Source organism: Rattus norvegicus, chromosome 19, assembly GCF_036323735.1.
Source record: "Rattus norvegicus strain BN/NHsdMcwi chromosome 19, GRCr8, whole genome shotgun sequence".
Classification (NCBI taxonomy): domain Eukaryota; kingdom Metazoa; phylum Chordata; class Mammalia; order Rodentia; family Muridae; genus Rattus; species Rattus norvegicus.
Window position 1 is genome coordinate 70,615,658 of NC_086037.1, and position 18,828 is coordinate 70,634,485.

General features: G+C 51.7%; 1 protein-coding gene across 5 annotated transcripts in view; it reads right to left on the reverse strand.

Moving 5' to 3' along the window:
* Positions 1 to 582: 582 nt before the first annotated feature.
* Positions 583 to 18,828, reverse strand: part of Pcnx2 (pecanex 2) — a 150,630-nt gene continuing 132,384 nt past the window's right edge. For 4 of the 5 annotated variants that reach the window (NM_001427189.1, XM_063278079.1, XM_063278080.1 and 1 more), the window contains 6 exons: positions 12,789 to 12,933; positions 11,378 to 11,608; positions 10,433 to 10,707; positions 8,794 to 8,972; positions 2,510 to 2,952; positions 583 to 1,388 (listed from right to left, as the gene is read on the reverse strand). In NM_001427189.1, the coding sequence (NP_001414118.1) occupies positions 1,212 to 1,388; positions 2,510 to 2,952; positions 8,794 to 8,972; positions 10,433 to 10,707; positions 11,378 to 11,608; positions 12,789 to 12,933 (1,450 nt within the window). In that variant the 3' untranslated portion in view covers positions 583 to 1,211. Of the gene's footprint in view, positions 1,389 to 2,509; positions 2,953 to 8,793; positions 8,973 to 10,432; positions 10,708 to 11,377; positions 11,657 to 12,788; positions 12,934 to 18,828 lie in introns of those variants that run through there. The other variant, XM_063278081.1, reaches the window with a different exon arrangement.

Here is an 18,828-nt window from a genome sequence, read left to right on the forward strand (position 1 = left end):
GCAGCTGTATCCCTCCATGGGCAGGATGCAGCTGTGAGCCTGTCTAGGTGGGCGGGCCTGGTACCTATTGCAATTAACTCTTTCCCTACCAACTGGGCTCTTCTTTTGTGGGTGCCAGGCAGCAGCCAGCTGTGCTCCCAGACACGTGGTTTTTCTCTCTGATTTCAGGTAGGGGGTGCGCCCCCAGCTCAGAGCTAGCCATTTAGCCCCGAGTACTGGCAGGCTGCCCAAGGGAGTTTCAGGAAGAGGCCAGGCCGAATTTGATTTAGTGAACCTGAGAACTGCAGTGGGTCATGCCAGCGTCTCAGATGTGCAGCTGCACGGAACCCAGACATTTTATTTCTAGAGAATATAGAAAGGTGACCTGTCTCTGCTCCAGGATGGCAAGAGGCTCTACCCCAAAGACCAAGGCAGGTAGCACCTAAGGTGTACCTAAGGTATGGTGTCTGAGGTTGTCCTCGGGCTTCTATGTGCTCATGAAAACACACACACACACACACACACACACACACACACACACACACACACACGAGTCTTTCTCAGAGTACGGGAGATGCGTTTGGGGAGGACAGTAGACAGCCGTAACTGTAAACATTTTAATCCCTAAGACAAAGGTGTGTGCAAATGTGTTCATGTACAGTAGAGCTGGGTCAGCTTGGAAGACGGAGCATGCATTCCTGGGAAGCACGCAGGGGTCCTGGGCGCCCCAGAGCTGGAGAGAGGATCGTATTGCCTCTAAACTCTCATCTTGGACCAGTGCACCACCAGGCTGTTGTTGGTGACTTGCATTTACATCTGTGCAGAGGTGATAAAAGAATGAGGCAGGCTCGAGGGCCTCTGACCTCCCGCTGCTGTCCTAGGAGCTGTGACTCCTGTGCTCTCAAACGGTGACAGCAGTGTGTAGAATGCCAAAGAACGTAGCATGCAGCTGGTCTACTTTAACCAGCGCGGGAAGGAGCTAGTCACGGGCCCCACACACTCTAGAGGTTTCAAGATATAACATGGCTTTTGTGAGACGTGTCCGACTTCCAAGCGGTGCTTGAGGGAGGAGGTACAATGTCTTCTCTTCAACCCCCACGGTGTGCGAGTGTTTTCAGAACCTGAGATAACGTTATCGTTTTCTAGAACTGTTCTCCCTGGCCCTCAGGAAGAACCACGTGGCTTTGGCGCAGGGGGAAGAGTCGCCATTTCTCCACCAGACGCGTGTTCCACTACTGCTCGTCGGAGGTACTCTGCTGGGAAGCCGTGTCATCCAGGCCCATGTCTTCCTGGCTTGCTCTCCGGCACAGCACCCCCCGTGGGTTCTCCCCTGCAGCCTCTGCCAGGCGTCCATCTTGAAGCTGCCCCTGTTCTGGGCTGTCGATGGGTTCACACGGCTCTGAGAAGTGCTTCAGAGACAGAGAGAACAGACAGTTCAGCCTATGCTCACTTCCTGGGTCTCCTGAGTCACCCACCACCAGACATAGGAACTGAGGCCAGCGTGGCTGCATGCTTTGAGGGTGGGCTCTTAACACTGGTCGGAGGACAGTACTGAAATGACGGTGTGCCACCAAGCTGCGTGTCTACACGGGCTCTGAACGTGGGGCTTTGCTCAGGAGACTTGCCCCAAATCCAAAGGTGGCTCGAGGGCATGGCCTGTGTACGCCTGACTGAGACGCTTCGAGCCCCTCTGCACCCACCCCGTCCTGGTACCGATGCTGCCACTGCAGATTCAGCTCAGCAGTGACACAAGAGCCCTGGGACTCAGGATGCCCAGAGCCCTAAGGACCTGTCGTTCTTGCTAGAGATGGAAGAGGAGAAGTGCCAGAACTCTGGGAGTAGGCCCATAGTTTTAGCAGATGGGACAAGAAAGGAAAGAGAGAGATTCAGGGACGTTTTATTTAGGTAATTAAACTCACAGAAGCCCCTAGGGTCACGAGTGCCTTCTCTTTGGCCAGGAAACATAGACTTGCCTGGGCTTCGCCTTAAGTAATCTTTTGCCTTGCTCTGTTCTTTCTTTCCTCACATAGTGTGTGAGAGAACTTCCTAGTGTTTGTCACCTGTGAATCCCAGCCGGTCAGCTAATGCCGGTTAGCATGGCTTCTGGGCGAGTAGCGTCTTATCTTATTGAATCTTTTAAAACTCTGTTTCTGGGATGACACACTTGGAAGTGGTTGGCCATCTTTAAAGTTGGGAGCCCATGACAATTTAACTCCTCCAGTGCCTACTCCTGTCTTTTCTTCTCCCTCAGGCCATGCTGGCCTTGGGAAGGAGGGAATCGTGCTTCCATAGAATGGGTGAGGGGAGGCATGCCCCCGTTCTTGGGCTTCTGGCTTATGGAAAGAATTATGTTGGGGTACACTGAGCCACCCTGATGATGCCGATGGGGCTTGTGACCCGAAGGTTGGGTCTTTTATTTGCTATAGAGCAGCCTGCCCTGGAAGGAGGCAAGGGGATTTGGCTGGTGGGTGGGAGCCCTGGGCCCTGGGATGCCCTCCTTGCCTGCCTCCCATTCTGGCACAGTCCTTACCCGAGCAGCAGCCCTAGCGGAGGGACCCATCACAATGTTGACGCTACTGGATGACTGGGTGTCACTGGTGTTGCCTCCCTCTGCAGCGGAGAGTCCAGATATGACAAGTGCACTGGAGAAGCTCCTTTTGCCAAAGAGGAAGCTGAGAGTAGAACTGGTCGAAGAGCCCAGGCTAGACTGGATGAGTGCCTCGGCCTGATGTTGGATACCCAGGTAGGGGCCTGTGGTGAGGACGGGAGGTGGCTGGGAGTGCAGAGATCCAGCGGAGGTGTTCAGGGAGGGCCGGCTGCCTGAGGGTCTCTGGGCTAGCTCATGCACAGATGTGGATGTCTGAAGGAAGGCCTGGTGGCTCTCCAGGATGGGACCTGAGGAGCTCAGAGTAGGTCGCCTCTGGCTTATCGCTGAGTGTGCCTGGACGGACTGGCTTCTGCCCTTCCTTCTGCCTGTGAGAGAGAGCAGAGCATGTGGTCAAGCCTGTAAGTACTTAATAAATATGGGGGCAGGATTGGCTCCTTTCCATTATTAACAGGTTAATCTGACAAGGTAGCACCCTCTTGAACCAATCCCCACAAGAACCACATCTTGGCTCAGTGGGCTCACCCTGTGTGCCGTTTCCCATGACTGAGCTCAACTCACGCAACTGCCCCACCCTGGCTTTGCGGCCAGGGCCACGGCTTCAAGACATGAACTTTGTGAAAATGTTTCCTATGCGAATCATCAGAATGCTTTTAGATGTAGAATTTAATTTCAGGGGACAGCAGACGCTGGGTAGGTACGTTACCAGGCTTTATTCTGTTATTTAAAATGTATTGTTTGTCGACTGTGTTCATTGAAATATTTTTCCTAAGTGTGTGTGTGTGTGTGTGTGTGTGTGTGTGTGTGTGTGTGTGTGTATGTGTACTTGTGTGCAGTGCCCTCGGAGACCAGAGTTGGTGCCCTGGGGCAGCTGTGAGATGTCTGATATGGGAATTGAACTCTGGTCCTTTGTAGAAGCAGTAAGTCCTAACCACCGAGCCATCTTGATAGACTCCAGTGAAACCTTTCTTTCTTTTTTTTTTTTTTTGTTCTTGTTTTCGGAGCTGGGGACCGAACCCAGGGCCTTGCGCTTCCTAGGCAAGCGCTCTACCACTGAGCTAAATCCCCAACCCCCAGTGAAACCTTTCTGATGTTGTGTATGACCACTTCCTGTCCAGGAAACTGATACCAAACCAAGAGAGGGGTAAGAGCTCTGGGGTTCTGTAATACAGTGTGGTAACGTCTCACAGCAACTGGATAGAAGAGTCTAAAGGCGCCTCATGTTGAAATGACTGCGGTAGGAGGGGCCACACATGCTAATTACCCTGGTTCGACCATTTCTTCAGGGGGACACACATCAGAATGTCATCGTGCATCCCATAAACATGGCTGATCAAGAAATAAAACCTTTTTAAATCTTAACAACAATGCGTTATTGCCTCAGGTGGGCAGGTATACCAGTACCTGTGTGGTATTGTGGACATCTGCACAGCCTGTGCTCAAGAAAGCTGTGTCCACCCAGAGGGACCCAGCAAGTGTGGGGACTGACCATTCAGCCTTTGGTCACAGTGATGGTGTGCTCCTTCCCAAAGGGCTTTTATTCCTCTGGGCTGTGAGAATGGGAGTCTCAACTTGAGGTAATGTATGGGGTCCCCAGAACTGGTGCTGGCTTCTCTGGGCTGAATGGACTGGGGCCTGTCTGTCTTGAGCACAGGGGAATGTGGCCTTGGGCCTGAAGGTCCCTGCCAAGAAGCCAATTGGCTATGGCTTCTTCTAAAATGTGACTATTATGAGCAAGGAAAGGCCAAGCATCTGTGATTTCTAAAGCTGATCTCTGTCTAAAACCCTCCACAAGTCAGTGTTCTTCACCCGCGCTGGGCAGGGCCCTCTGCTGATCCAGAGAGCAAAGGGAGAGATACCTACAGAGTTTCCAAAGAGAGCTATACAGAGTCCATGCAAGACAAAGGACCCTCAGCAGTCCTGAAGTTCAGCTCCTCTGTGTGTGAGGTATACATGCATGCACTTTCACATGTGTACCCGTGTGTGGAGGCCAGAGCTGATGCCAGTGTCCTCCTCTATTGCTCTCCATTCCAGGGTGACTGGCCATCGAGCATCAGGGATCCTTCTCTCCACCCGCCTCACAGGGCTAGGACCAAGGACTGCTATTGCTCCCGGCTTTTACATGGATGCTGAGGCTGTGAACTTGGACCCAGGCTCAGGCAGCATCACACGGACTGAGCCATCTCCCCATTTACGCCTCGCGTGCTCCTTCAGCTTTCCGGTGATCTTTTTTTTTCCTTCCAATTTTAATTTTACAAACAAACAACACTGAGCACCAAGGAAGCTGTTAAAATCATCTGTGCTTCCCAGACTCATTATTTTACAATTAACTTATTTTTCCAACGGCCGCATCACCACATCATGAGCCTTTCTAGGGAAAACCTCCAGACCTGAATGGAAACACGGTGTACGTTATGATCCGTGGTTCATGACGATTGCTTTGTCTTCGGTCATTAGCTGGGAGGTTGTGGCGAGAGTCCTTAGTGGTATAAAGTGGCAACCCTTCTCTCTGGTGAGGGACTCCGACTACTGTTGGGTTTGTATCCGCTTGTGGTAAGTAGCTCACCAGGCTCACAGCAAGGCCATCTCTCCCGTGACATTTACTGTTTAGTGAGACAGGATGGTTCTGGCTTGTGAGAACCTGTGTGAGGTTGACACATGGAACTCCTTGCAGCGGGCACGAGTGCCAAGTGCCCAGTATGCCAGCAGTAGCTGCTTCAGTGTGGTGGCCTGGGCTGGCCTGGGCTGGCCTGGGCTGGCCTGCTTATTAGGATTCTGGCCAGGCATCAGTGCTCTGGGCTTCTGACAAAGGATCAGAACTGGAACAAAAGAACCAAGAACTGGAACCAAGGCAAGGAGCAAAGTCAGAGTGGAGCAGTCATGGGAGCTGAGCCCATCGTGGTGGGGAGGTCGCGTGTTAGAGGTGAGCCCATCGTGGGGAGTGGTACATAGGAGGGAAGTCTGTCAGTCAGTGGAGTGGTACAAGGTCCTGCTAGAACTGTCCACTCACTCCCGCTGAGCGACTGACTCCCTTCTACCTCGCCCTGCCCAGAGGCATGTTCCTCACCCTTGCCCGGCTGCATGTCTCTCTGTTACATGATAGCTGACAATTTTGATTTGAAGAACTGGCTCCCCAGGCTGGTGAGTGACATCTGGTTGGTGATGCTGTTTTGGGAGGCTGAAACCTTTGGGTGGTGGTACCTCCCTCCCTAGAAGAAGTGAGTCGTGGGGAGCTGGGCAGACCTTGAAGTTTACTGCCCAGCAGCCTCCCCCCGGAGCACAGTCTGCTACTCTGATGACCAAATGCAGAACCCAACCTGCAGACTGAGCCTGCGTGTTCCCCACCACGATGGACTCTCTCCCCCCAGTTAGTCGACTGTGTTTCTTTGGGAAGAGCAGGACCTTGTGTGCTTCTGGAGGCGATGGAAGAGAATCACAGCCAGTAGCTCTTTCTTTGAGTGGGGAAGGTGCACATCTCCTCTCCTCCGTTCTTGCTGGGCTCAGCTGCAGTGCCCAGTTCCCCCATCTTGCTAGGACAGGAAGGGATCTTGGCTATCTACCATGCTCCTGTCCCCATTCCTACCCACAGCGGGGGAGGGGCTCCTTCAAGAGGAGTGAATTGTCAGCTCTACCCACCAGAGGGAAGGTCACTGTCAAGTGGGTCCCTTGACAGCCAGGGGGCAGGACAGGGCTGTGGCAGGCAGGGATGTAGCCAGAGGTACAGTGTGTGGGCATCCTGGGGCTCAACACTGTCAGGGCTGGGACACCGTAGCAGGTGAAGGGAGGAGACGCTGGAGAGGAGCAGAGGCTCCCGGACTATCCTTTCTCCTCTGAATCCCAGCTCTGCTGTTTACTAGCTGGGTACCTTGGGAGCAATGACTTGCCTTCTCTGTGCCCCATATCACCCTCTGGGAAGGGAAGTCAGAGCACCCCTAAAGGCCTAGGGTCATGGAGAGTGTAAAGGACCCTGGGTAAATACGGCCCTCATATGATGTGCCAAGATGAGCACTGTGCCAAAAGCCTCTGCAGCAAGGTGCAGAGGCCACAGGGGATGCAGAACAAAGGAGCCACCACAAGTGAGGTCAGGGCTGGGAGAGCCTCAGCCCAGGACTGATGAGATTCAAGGGCTGGGAGCCCAGGCTCTGGGGTCCTTCACCAGTGTGCTTCTTTACCTACAAGTTCAGAGGTGGGCTGGGCTCAGCAGAATAGTCTTAAGAAGCAATAATCAAAAACCACTGCCTGCTCTAGCCTTCCTGATATCTTGCGCCAACACAGGCCCTCCACGTCCTGCACTGTCCACCTGCAGAGCTGGTGGTAAGAGGGAGAGACACGACTGCCATAGCCTGGGTCTTGAACCAAGTAGGACATCCGGACTCTGCAGCTTCAGCAGCTGAGGGCACTGCTCGGCCCTGAAAAGGCAAAGGCATTCATCCCTTCACCAAGAAGGGCCTGCCAGGGCCTCTGATACACTCTGACCCTCTCCAGCCTTGCTCTGGCCAGATGTGTCAGCAGCAGGGACAAGAAAGTGCAGGCGCTAACAGGTTTTCCTGGAAATCACCCGTGTGTCCTTGAAACATGTTTGCCCCATCAAATCAAAGACTACAGAAGCAGTGTGGACCCCTGGGCATCTGGGGACCATGGCACTGTGCTGGGCTCAGGGAGGCAGCACTAATGGGTGGTGGGGCTGTGTTGGCTTCGTAGCAGCTGGCTGTGGCAGCTTTGATTTTTCCTCTCCTCCCACTGTTCACTTGCTGTGCCATCAATCACCCACCTACCAACTTTCCTGTTATCTACTGTCCATCTCCTCTATATAGTCCCCAGTTCTCACCTTTCCTCAGGTGTGTACCTGTTAGCTACCACCTCTCTCATATATATCATCTCTCTATGTATCATTTTCTAATCTATAATTCCTTAATTATATAATCGATATTGATCATCTATTGATAAATGCCATTTAGAGTACCTATTATCTGTAATACTTTTCTTCCTACCTATCATGTCAACTATCTTCAGGTAACTATCAACTGTATATCTTCTATCTATCTATCTATCTATCTATCTATCTATCTATCTATCTATCTATCATCTATCAATCATCTATCATCTATCAATCATCTATCTATCTCTATCTATCTATCTATCTAGCAATCAATCATCTATCATCTATCATCTATCAATCATCTATCACTATCTATCTATCATCTATCTATCTGTATACCTTCTATCTTTATCTCTATCTGCAGTCTATCTCTCTATATCTATATCTATGTATCTATCCATCCGTCCTCTACCCATTACCTTTGACACCTCTGTATCTATGATCATCTTCCAACCATCTGCCTGTTACCTATTTTCTCTCAAACATGTATCTGGTCACCTTTTCAGGCCCCACCCCACCCCTAGCCAGCCAACCACCCACATTCACATAATCTCACATTTTTGTCTCCCCATCCCCACCTTGCTGTGGGCACTCTCAGGAGGTGGGCAGTGCCCTGCTGACCCCTCTGGTGCAGAGCTATAGTGGTATATAGGTGCTTCTTACACACCTTTAGAAGTTAGAGAGAGGGGGAGGGGAAGGAGAGGGCGAGGGAGAGGGAGGCTGAGGGCAAAGAGTGAAAATGCTGAGGGGCTGCCCAGCAGAGAACCATAGAGCACCAGGAAGTGCAGCGCAGAGACACAGATAGAGCACCAGGCAGCAGCAAGGTTGCCTCCCTAGGTTGTGTCCTGTGTAACTCCTTGTCCCCTCCTCACCCAGTCAGCACCAGAGCCTTGTCTATATGCTATAGTGTGTCCCACGGCTAATAGAAATAAGTGTAATAGGTTTAGACTTGGCTCCTAGGCCTTTCCTTTGCTCACTCAGATTGCACCCTTCTACCCTGGTTCTTTCTACTTCGGCATTTTCGTGGTCACAAAGCATCTGAGGAGCAGAAGACCGCCTACAGACAGAAAAGGACGCCACGCAGGTCTAGGACTCCAACCTGTCACACCCAGGATACATATGGTGGGACAGTACTGAGAGAGACAAAGAGTGAGCAGCAAGTCTGGTGGGCAGGGAGACAGACAGAAAAACGGCTGCCCGAGGTAACGGACACATGGGTAGATGAAAGTTGGATCCATCCAGCCAGAGGGCATCAGTTGTGTAAATCCAACAGACACAGCTACTGACCCTGCGTGCCCTGTGCAGCAAAGAGGCCCTGGAGATTACTCACCTGCCCTCGGAGCCTCTCCACGGGGTGAGGCCCACTGCTGGGTGCCTCCTTTCCTGGGTTGTTCTGTGCTGCTGTCCCGGCTCTCACCACTGGGGGCGTTACCGCCTGGTGGTACAGCTCCTTCTCCATCTTCAATGTTGCCACCGCTCCTCTGGCCCACACTGCAGTCCTTCCTCATCCTGTGGGAGGGATGGGAGCTTCAGGGTCTCACCAACACATCTCTCATACAGCCACACACCACACAGCGACATCCGCTGAGACGGTGGCTTCGGGAGATTGTGCCACCAAGTGATGAGAGGTCGACCTGTGCTGTGCAGCTCTGATGTTCTGCAGGCCGGATCCCCATTGGAAGTGACACCCAACTATATCACTGGTCCCCAACCCTAGCCATGAGTGAACCGAGTGGACGGGCACTGTTTCCAGGTAGACAGCACCTCTGGAGTGCAAGGGAGGAAGGGGTTCAGTGTGTAATAAACGAATAGGCAGGCCAGGGTGAAGAAGCGTCAGTCTGGACCCATCAGGAGTGCAGGCACACTGGAGCAAAGCTCAGGATGGCGCCAGCAGTCAGAGGCTCATCATTGCCTTGGGAAGAAGACAGCACTGAAGGACATGCCGGAAGGTTCAGGTTTGGCTCTCTCTGGCAGCCAGACACTTTAAAACACCCATGAGAGCTGGGAAATGGCTCAGTCAGACAAGTGTTTGATGTGCAGCATAAGCCTGAGGACCAGAGATGACCTGCGAAGCTCCCCTGTAAGAAAGTTGTGTGTGGTGGTGTGCGCTTGTAATCTCAGTGGTGGGTATGTGGTGGTGTGCGCTTGTAATCTCAATGCTGGGTAGGTGGGGACTGGCAGATCCCTGGATCTCACTGGCAAGCCAGTCGAGCCTAATTGGTGGGTTGTGGGCCAATGAGAGACATTGTCTTAAAAAAACCAGAAAGAAGGGACTCTACAGTTTTGTCTTTTCAGTGCTACATGTATGGGTGTACCTCAACATGCATACACACACATACACACACACACACACACACACACAGAGGAACACACATGCACTCATGCATGCATGTAAGCCTACACTCATGCATGCATGCACACACAAGCACACATCAAACATGCAAACATGGACACACATGCAAACACTCATGCATGCATGCACACACATACATGCATGTATACACATGCATGCATGCATACACATGCACACACATGTGCACTCACATGCACACACAATGATGAATGATACCCAAAGAATGATAACCGAGGTTGTCTATTGGCCTCCATATTCAATTGTACAAAGACATACACACACACACACACACACACACACACACACACACACACACAGAGGCATACACATGAACATACACACAAACAAGATAAAAATAAGACATAAAAGTACCCACACTCCCTCAGACCAGGCTGAGGGCAGACATGACTTGGGCCTGAGGGTAGGAAAGTGACTCTGTGTGTATGACATTCCCCGTTGATCCACCTGGAGTGGGTGACCTGTTAGGGGTCACTTGGGCACAGCAGGTTCACTCACATAAGACAACAGTGACTACCACCATCATGTCGCTGAGTCTGGAGCTCAGCTCCACACTCTCCTCCCCGGTGCCCGGGCAGAGGCCTCTGGGAAGTCCTACCTCAGCCACCTCGTCTGGAACCATGTCCTCACGCGGTTCAGTGTGATAGGTCCGCCCCAGACACTCTGCAGCTGCTTGTGGGTGCCCAGGTAGGACGTGGTCAATGGGGAGACATACATGGGGTAGCCCAGTGGCTGGTCACAGGACGAGTTGATGAGGTTTCGCAGGACCTGCTTGTTGTTCTGGATGCTCCCGCGCTCGGGGTTGCGGTTGCGCAGGAAGATGAGCTCCTGCTGCTGCCCTGCCCAGAGTCCCCGGACGCACTCCTTGTTCACCTGTAAGCAGGGGTGGGGGTTGGGAGAAGCACAGGGCCCCTGGCTCTCGGTCTGGGGTTTAATCCGTGGAGAGTGGGTGTGGTTTTAGGAAAGGGAGTCTGGGGCTGGGGATTTAGCTCAGTGGTAGAGCGCTTACCTAGGAAGCGCAAGGCCCTGGGTTCGGTCCCCAGCTCCGAAAAAAAAAAAAAAAAAAAAAAGAACCAAAAAAAAAAAAAGGAAAGGGAGTCTGGGGGTGTAGCACGTGGTCTAAGGCCTTTGTCTCAGTTCTGAAAATGACATCATGCTCATGGGGGACACTTAGGGAAAGTAACAAGGACATCAGATCTTTCTCTTAGTCCCATGCATAGAAGGGCCGTGAGGAAAAGGGACACCAAGGAACAGGAATCAGAAAGTTCTGGGACTTTCAAGTGGGCATGTCCAATGGGCACACATATCCTACATCATAACTTAAGACATAAGAGGTTTTAAAAGAAAAACACAAAAACAAAACAAAACTGTGAATATGGTTCTCTAAGGAGGGGACAACTCCAGCTGGGAACCGAGGCCTTCAGACTGCTTCCCTAGCCCGCCTCTCTCTGCTGGCCATGGCTCCTCTGACCTAGGGACCAGTAGCGTCAACTGCATCCTCTGTCTCCTTGCTCCCTGGCAGTGGACGGGGCCCGTGGCTCACCTTGATGACCTTGAAGCTCAGGAAGCCCCTATGGAGCATGATGACCTTGTACTCGTTGGCACCCTCATCCACCACGTGCCTCAGAGTCAGCAGCTCCTCCTTGTTGGACAGCACCGCTCCTCTCCAGGCTGGATCTCCCTCGTGGCAGATCACCACCTTCTTCTCGAAGGACTGGATGGCCTCATAGAGAATTTCTGGGTCTTCATATTCGTCGGGGCAGGTGAACTGGTCCTGGTAGGGAGAGCCCAGGTGGGCTCAGTGAGGCCAGAGCTGCTGGTTCTGGGTGAGGGCAGAGGGGGACTTGCAGTGGCCTCCAGGGCCACACATCCTCCTCATTCCCCCCACAACCCCACCGTGTTACTGAATCCTAAGCAGTGTGTGCAGGGCATCTCCACTCATTGTCCTCAGTCAGCGTGGGGTTAGAGCTGCACTGCTCAGGCCTCTGACAGTTAGGTCAAGCCCCTCTTCCTAGTGAATGGCCGCCTTCTCCTGTCATCTCCCATAAGAAAATGGCCGTAAGTTTAATGTCAAGTTTATTTAGACCATCTCAGTATTTCCAAAGCTAAGTCTTGAATAATTCCCAGGCTCTCTGGAAAGGAGGTACCATGCTTTACAAAGATTATATTTCTTATTAATTTGGTTTTTGTAGGTTTTTCTTTTTTGAGACAGTATCACATTCTGTAGCTGAGGCTGACCTAGAATAATTCATCATTTTAATTATTATTTGTATGTAATACACACCAGAAAGAGATGAAGGCTGGGTTGACTCTCTCTCTCTCTCTCTTACTCTCTCTCTCTCTCTCTCTCTCTCTCTCTCTCTCTCTCTCTGTGTGTGTGTGTGTGTGTGTGTGTGTGTGTGTGTGTGTGTGTGTGTGTGTGTGTTTGTGTGTGTGTGTGTGTAATTGCATGTAGAGGCCAGAGGGCAACCTTAGGTGTCTTCCTTTGCTGGCTGCCCACAATTTGTTGTTGTTCTGAAATAGGCTCTTTCTTATTGGCCACCAGTTTGGCTAAGCTGGCTTCTCAGTGACCCCTAAAGAACCTCTTGTCTTGGCGTCCACACCTAGGTTTACTACCTGGGTTCTATGCACAGCAAGCACATTACTGACTGAGGCATCATCTGACTGAGGCATCTCCCCAGCCTCAGTGTTCACTTTTCTCCTCACTGCTACCCAACAGTGGGCACAAACAACTTAAAGGTAGCAGTTCTCTGTTTCAGCTTATGGTTTAAGAGGATTCATGCCACACACTTCTTGGCTGAGTCGAGTCTAGGCCAGTGAGGAGGCACAGCATCCCTGGGTGGAGGATGGGGGAGGAAATTGCTCACCTCATGGAGGGCAGGGAGCAGTGTGATGGGGGTAGAATCTTTTTTCCAGTTTCAGATTAATCCTTTTTTTCAGAAGGGACTCTTTACCTGGTGCAGTTTCAGGGACATCCGGATAGCCGGAACGACGACTTTGTGTAGTAGGTCCATGTCAGCAAACACCCACTCATCTCGAGCTGTGACCCTGAAGTCGCCTTTGAAGAGGGCGTGTAGGCCATAGAGGAATGAGTCCAGGCTGTAAGACACAGTCACACTGTTGTGGGCTCACAGGCTGTAAGACACAGTCACAGTGCTGTGGGCTCACAGGCTGTAAGACACAGTCACAGTGCTGTAAGACAGTCACACTGTTGTGGGCTCACAGGCTGTAAGACATAGTCACACTGTTGTGGGCTCACAGGCTATAAGACAGTCACACTGTTGTGGGCTCACAGGCTGTAAGACACAGTCACACTGTTGTGGGCTCACAGGCTGTAAGACACAGTCACACTGCTGTTAAGAGAGTCACACTGTTGTGGGCTCACAGGCTGTAAGACACAGTCATACTGTTGTAGGCTTACAGGCTGTAAGACACAGTCACACTGCTGTAAGACAGTCACACTGTTGTGGGCTCACAGGCTGTAAGACACAGTCATACTGTTGTAGGCTTACAGGCTGTAAGACACAGTCACACTGCTGTAAGACAGTCACACTGTTGTGGGCTCACAGGCTGTAAGATACAGTCACACTGTTGTGGGCTCACAGGCTGTAAGACACAGTCACACTGCTGTAAGACAGTCACACTGTTGTGGGCTCACAGGCTGTAAGACACAGTCATACTATTGTAGGCTTACAGGCTGTAAGACACAGTCACACTGCTGTTAAGAGAGTCACACTGTTGTGGGCTCACAGGCTGTAAGACACAGTCACACTGCTGTAAGACAGTCACACTGTTGTGGGCTCACAGGCTGTAAGTCACAGTCACACTGTTGTGGGCTCACAGGCTGTAAGACACAGTCACACTGCTGTAAGACAGTCACACTGTTGTGGGCTCACAGGCTGTAAGTCACAGTCACACTGTTGTGGGCTCACAGGCTGTAAGACACAGTCACACTGCTGTAAGAGAGTCACACTGTTGTGGGCTCACAGGCTGTAAGACACAGTCACACTGTTGTGGGCTCACAGGCTGTAAGACACAGTCATACTGCTGTAAGAGAGTCACACTGTTGTGGGCTCACAGGCTGTAAGACACAGTCACACTGTTGTGGGCTCATAGGCTGTAAGACACAGTCACTCAGCACAGCTCATGACCTCTTCACTCCCACCAACATCTATGTCTCCAGGTTTAGGAATCACCTTCGGGGCTGAGGAGATGGTTCACTTGATAACCACAACCACAGGGTCCTTTCGCACAAACATGAGGTCCCGAGTTCCCAGAACCCACATTAAAAGGCCATGTGTGGTGTCGTGTGCTTGTGATCCCAGAGCTGAGGAGGCAGAGGTAGAATGGCCCTGGTTCTAGCCACACAGTGTAGCTAAATCAGTGAATTCCAGACCAAAGGAAGATTCAACCTCAAATAATATGGATGTAACAAGACTAGTAAGAGATGTATGGGCACACACGCACACACACACACACAGGCACATGCACACACACACACACACACACACACACACACACACACACACACACACACAGAGTCTTCCTATATTTTAGACTGACACAGTATGGAAAGAAGAAAGGGAATTCTGAACTTTCCCCTGAATCCCTGGTGCCCGGTCCCACAGCTAGGTCTGAAGTATGTTAGTGCCTTAATGTAAGGCTGTCTCCCATCACCATAGGAACCACTGACATGATCTCTGTGTGTGGAAGCGAGACCCAGCTTGGAACAGGTCAAACACCTACACCAGAAAGGCAGGGCAGCAGGCTCACCCTCCCAAGCCACACTGACTCTGCCACACACACCAGGGAGACTTCTCTTCTTTGAGATTTCAGGGCTGTGTTAATCGTAGTAGAAATCAGATTCTAACAGAATATAAAAAGAATGAAAAATAATCAAATGTCACCAAAGCATGGACTCAGGTTCTCAGAACATACATTGTCCTGTCCCCCTTTATTCACGACTAGGAGAGAGACAGGGTGATGAGGTTCTCACTTTCACATGTCTAGGTTTTCCAAATGACCTCCTCCCGTTCACAGAGCAGAATGAAGACCAGGAGATCACACAGGGGAAGTCACTCAGGGCCTGGGGCCTTTTCTGAGTGAACATGATGAGGGGGCTCAGGAAAGCCATATGTCCTGTATCTGGGGATCGGAAGGATGGTCTTCCTCTCCTCCACCTTAATGTCTGTACTACTCCTTCTCCTGAAATGCAAGGGTATGTGGCAAACAGGCTGCTGCAGCACAGCCAAGCTGCAGGAAGGCTGGTGCCATGGGCTGAGGCTGCCACAATGGAGTGACACCTGCCATCTGCTCCCTGGGTAACCTCTGGGGACAGCCCTGTTGTCGGAAAGGCAGTAATCATAAAGGTGGAGATGAGGTGCTAAGTCATGGGCAGGGTGAATGCAGGCAGGGAGTGGAGCTTCCACATTGTACACTCAATGTAGGAGGAAAAACTCCCTTTAGATGTCGGAACGAGGGGACAGTACCAAGGGAGACTTGACGAGGCACCCAGATCTAGATACAACTGCAGGCCATTGCTCCCTCCCATGCCTTACTAAGACACCCATGCTCCCACCTGACGGTCTCTATAGACTTCTGTTATTAATTCTCTTTGCCGAGATAAGGTCACACCGCGGTGCTTACGGCTGTTCCATTAAAGTGGCTCTCCACATGAACCAGAGCCCAAGCGCAAACCCCTCCAGCCTGGGAACTCACCCCCTGACCCCACACATTGCAGAGTTCTGATGGGAGGTGTTTCATAATTCTCTTTTCCCCTGGAGGGAACAGAGAAGACGAAGGTATCCGGCGAGTGGGCTGGAGCAAAGTAGGGGAGGGCGGGGAGCAAGGAGCGTGGAAAGCTCAAGAACCCCCAAAGTGAATTTGCATTTGGAGCTGTGTCCTTTTAAGCTTCTACTGAGATCGTGTGTAGGTAGGATCTCTGAGCTGGGTGGTAGAGACAGTTGTCCCTCGGCTCACTGGGCAGCCAGGCTAACCCACAGAGGGAGGCCCAGGCCACTGAAAGAAGTTTCTAAAGCAATGGCGGATGGTGCCTCGAGGATGGCAGCAAAGGTTGTGCCCTGGCTTCCGCATACGTCGGCACACACGTGTGCACCTGAATACATGCACACCTTGACTGGACTGAGAACACTCACCCAGCTGGATCCGGGCTGTCACTGCTGTGAGACGGAGGCACACAGCAGAGACAAGCTTTCTTTCCGGGAGACTGAGGTCTTCCCCCCCTCCCCCCCCCCCCCCCGCGTGGGAGGAAAGAACTAGATCTGGCTCTGACTCCTCCCCTTCCTGTTACTACTTTGCTCCTCCCCTTCCTGTCTGACCGGTCCTATCATGCTGTTCATGTCGTGATGGATTTGAAACCATGAGCCAAAATAAATCCTTCCTTCATTGAACATGATCTTATAGGTGTTCTGATCACAGAATTAACCCCGACCCACCTAGCCTGGTTATCACCTATGTTCTCTCCATGGCGGCTGTCAGTCACAGGGATTGAGCCCACAGGGGAGACTATATCTGGGGACAACTTTGACATTACAACTGATGCAGGGACCCTTGGTAGAGTCTGTGGTATAAAAGCAACTCAGAACAGCCACGCAAGGAACTGCTCTAGGTCCAGTGTTGAAAACCCCCAGGCCTACTGAGAAAAGAGAACAGTGCTTAAGTTGGGGTCATCTAGTGCCAAAGAATGGCCGCTTGGGGTCATCAGCTGGGTTTAGGCCTTAGGCTTTGGGGAAGCAACTTTACCACAGGGATAGTTTCTGCAGGTCTCATCAATGTATGCCTAGCCCAGACTGACTTGTTCTGCATTCCAAGTAAGCTGCCACCCTCCACACTGCTATAGCCAGGCTTCTGGAAGAGCGTCACAGCAAGCGAGGAGCAGGCACAAACAATGAGTTGATTCACCGCTGCCTACGGGTCAGCCATAGGGGATACCCAGCACTCAAGATCTCAGCCTGTGTCACCAAACCAGGATTGGACAGGAGACCTGCTGCAGGACTGCAGTGAGCTCTCTTCCTGTGTGTCTTCCTTCCTCTGTGACATCCACGGACAAGGCATTGACTTCACCCTCACACCAGTTCCCTGAGCACAATGGTACAGATGCCCAGTGCCCAGTGCCACCTCTGTGCAGGGGCTGCACTGGCTGGTCATGTCTTATCCTTACACCCTCAAGATAGCCACTGGAGATACAGTTAGCATGAAAGGGGATTGGAAGGTTAGGGCAGTGGGTGTGAAGGGGGAGAATCAGAACCCAGAGTATGACAATGCTCTAAGCAGCCCAGGGACAAGCTCCAGACATAGTTGGTTTTAAGGTACCCAGCTGGAACATCCTTCCCAGACCCCCAGCTCAGGCGTGTGGGAGAGCCCTGCTCCTTTAGGCTTCAGGGGAGCCATGACAGTAAAAGCGTGAGACGTGGCCTCCTGCGAGTCATCCTGCGGTTTCTTCCCTTTGGAGCAGCCTGCAGTATTCCCGCCCCACACCAACACTATAGGTGTTCCTGTTAAAGAGGCCAGTTCAGCTATTCCCTTCTCACCGTGGTGGATTTGAAACCATGGTCCAAAAGATCCTTGATTCTTTCAACTGGTGCCCAGGGATGTTTTGATCACAGTAACAACAAACAAAACAACCCACAAACCAAAAACCAAAACTTAACACAATTCCTGACTAGCCTGACCCTGTCGTCATCCGTGCCCATCCATGGTGGCGCTCAGCCGATGGGATCTGGTGTGTGATAGAGCCCATTGGGTTCTAAAATGAAAATATTTCCAGAGAGACTGGCTTGCTCCTGGACAGTGAGTAATACCCAGAATGCCCTGTTTGTCTTGGTCTTCAGGGCTGGTGCCTCCCCAGGAATGATCAAATGTGATCCAGAACCGCCCATACCCCCCTTCCCTCTCCCAAGTCCTCCTGTCTCTGCCTCTCAGCACTGGATCTCAAGCGATGCCATACCCAGGTTTGTGAGGGGGTAAAGGGCTCTGAACTTGGGTCCTCATGTTGGTCGGTGAGCACTTTACCCCAAGCTTTACTTTTACATTGTGAGGTAGAGAGCTCCAAGACAGGTTGGGGACAATTCCCAATGTGTTAGCATTCATATTTTCCTGTAGGGGTCTATGGCTGAAGTTGAGAGATGCATGTCTGTCCTAGTGACGGGGACACTGAGGGTGAATGGTGGAAACCACTCCAAATGACCCATTTGGGCAGGAGAGGACATGGTGTCACTCCAAAGGGCACAACATTCCTGAGTTTAGACCATATGGTACCAGAGCCATGATATAGCCAATGCCCCAGCAGCTTCTAGCACCACAGCCTGAGCCAGGACATGGTAACGCAGATGCTGGGCAGGGGGAGTACATGATAGATACTCAGGACTAGCTGAGGAGCTCCAGGACTCGCTCCTTTGCTCCTTCCTCACTCCTTAATTTCCCCCAGTGCTAGGACTCCAACCTAGGTTCTCCTACATGCTAGACAAGTACCTACCCATGAGCTCTACCTGCAGCCCTGACTTCCTTCTGTCTGTCAAACTTAAGTGCTCCCTCCTGTACCATGATTCTGATTTCAGCTGACGACCTGCTGTCATTCCCTAAGTCAGGAGCTTGCATGACCCCTCAGGTCCCTCCTGCCCCCAGCTCTGAGTACTAAAGATGAGGACACACAATAACCACTGACGCCCACTGTCTGAGGGGATGGATGTCACTAGTTTAGGCTGTCTTAGCTGGAAAAGTGGGGACAGCAGGGCCAAGCACAGCTTGTCCGTGACAGACCTGCTCAGGGGCCAGAGGGTGAAAGGGGCTGTCACTGTGATGGGATAATGAATGTTTCACAAGCATTAACTATGCCAGGCACTGGGCAAAAATCTATAGGCGGACTCACAACCAGTTTATTTGCTGACAGGGCCTCGTGTAGCTCAGGCTGGCCTTGAATTCACTGTTGTAGCAGTGGACAACCTTGAACTTCTGCTCTTCCTGCCTCTACTTCAC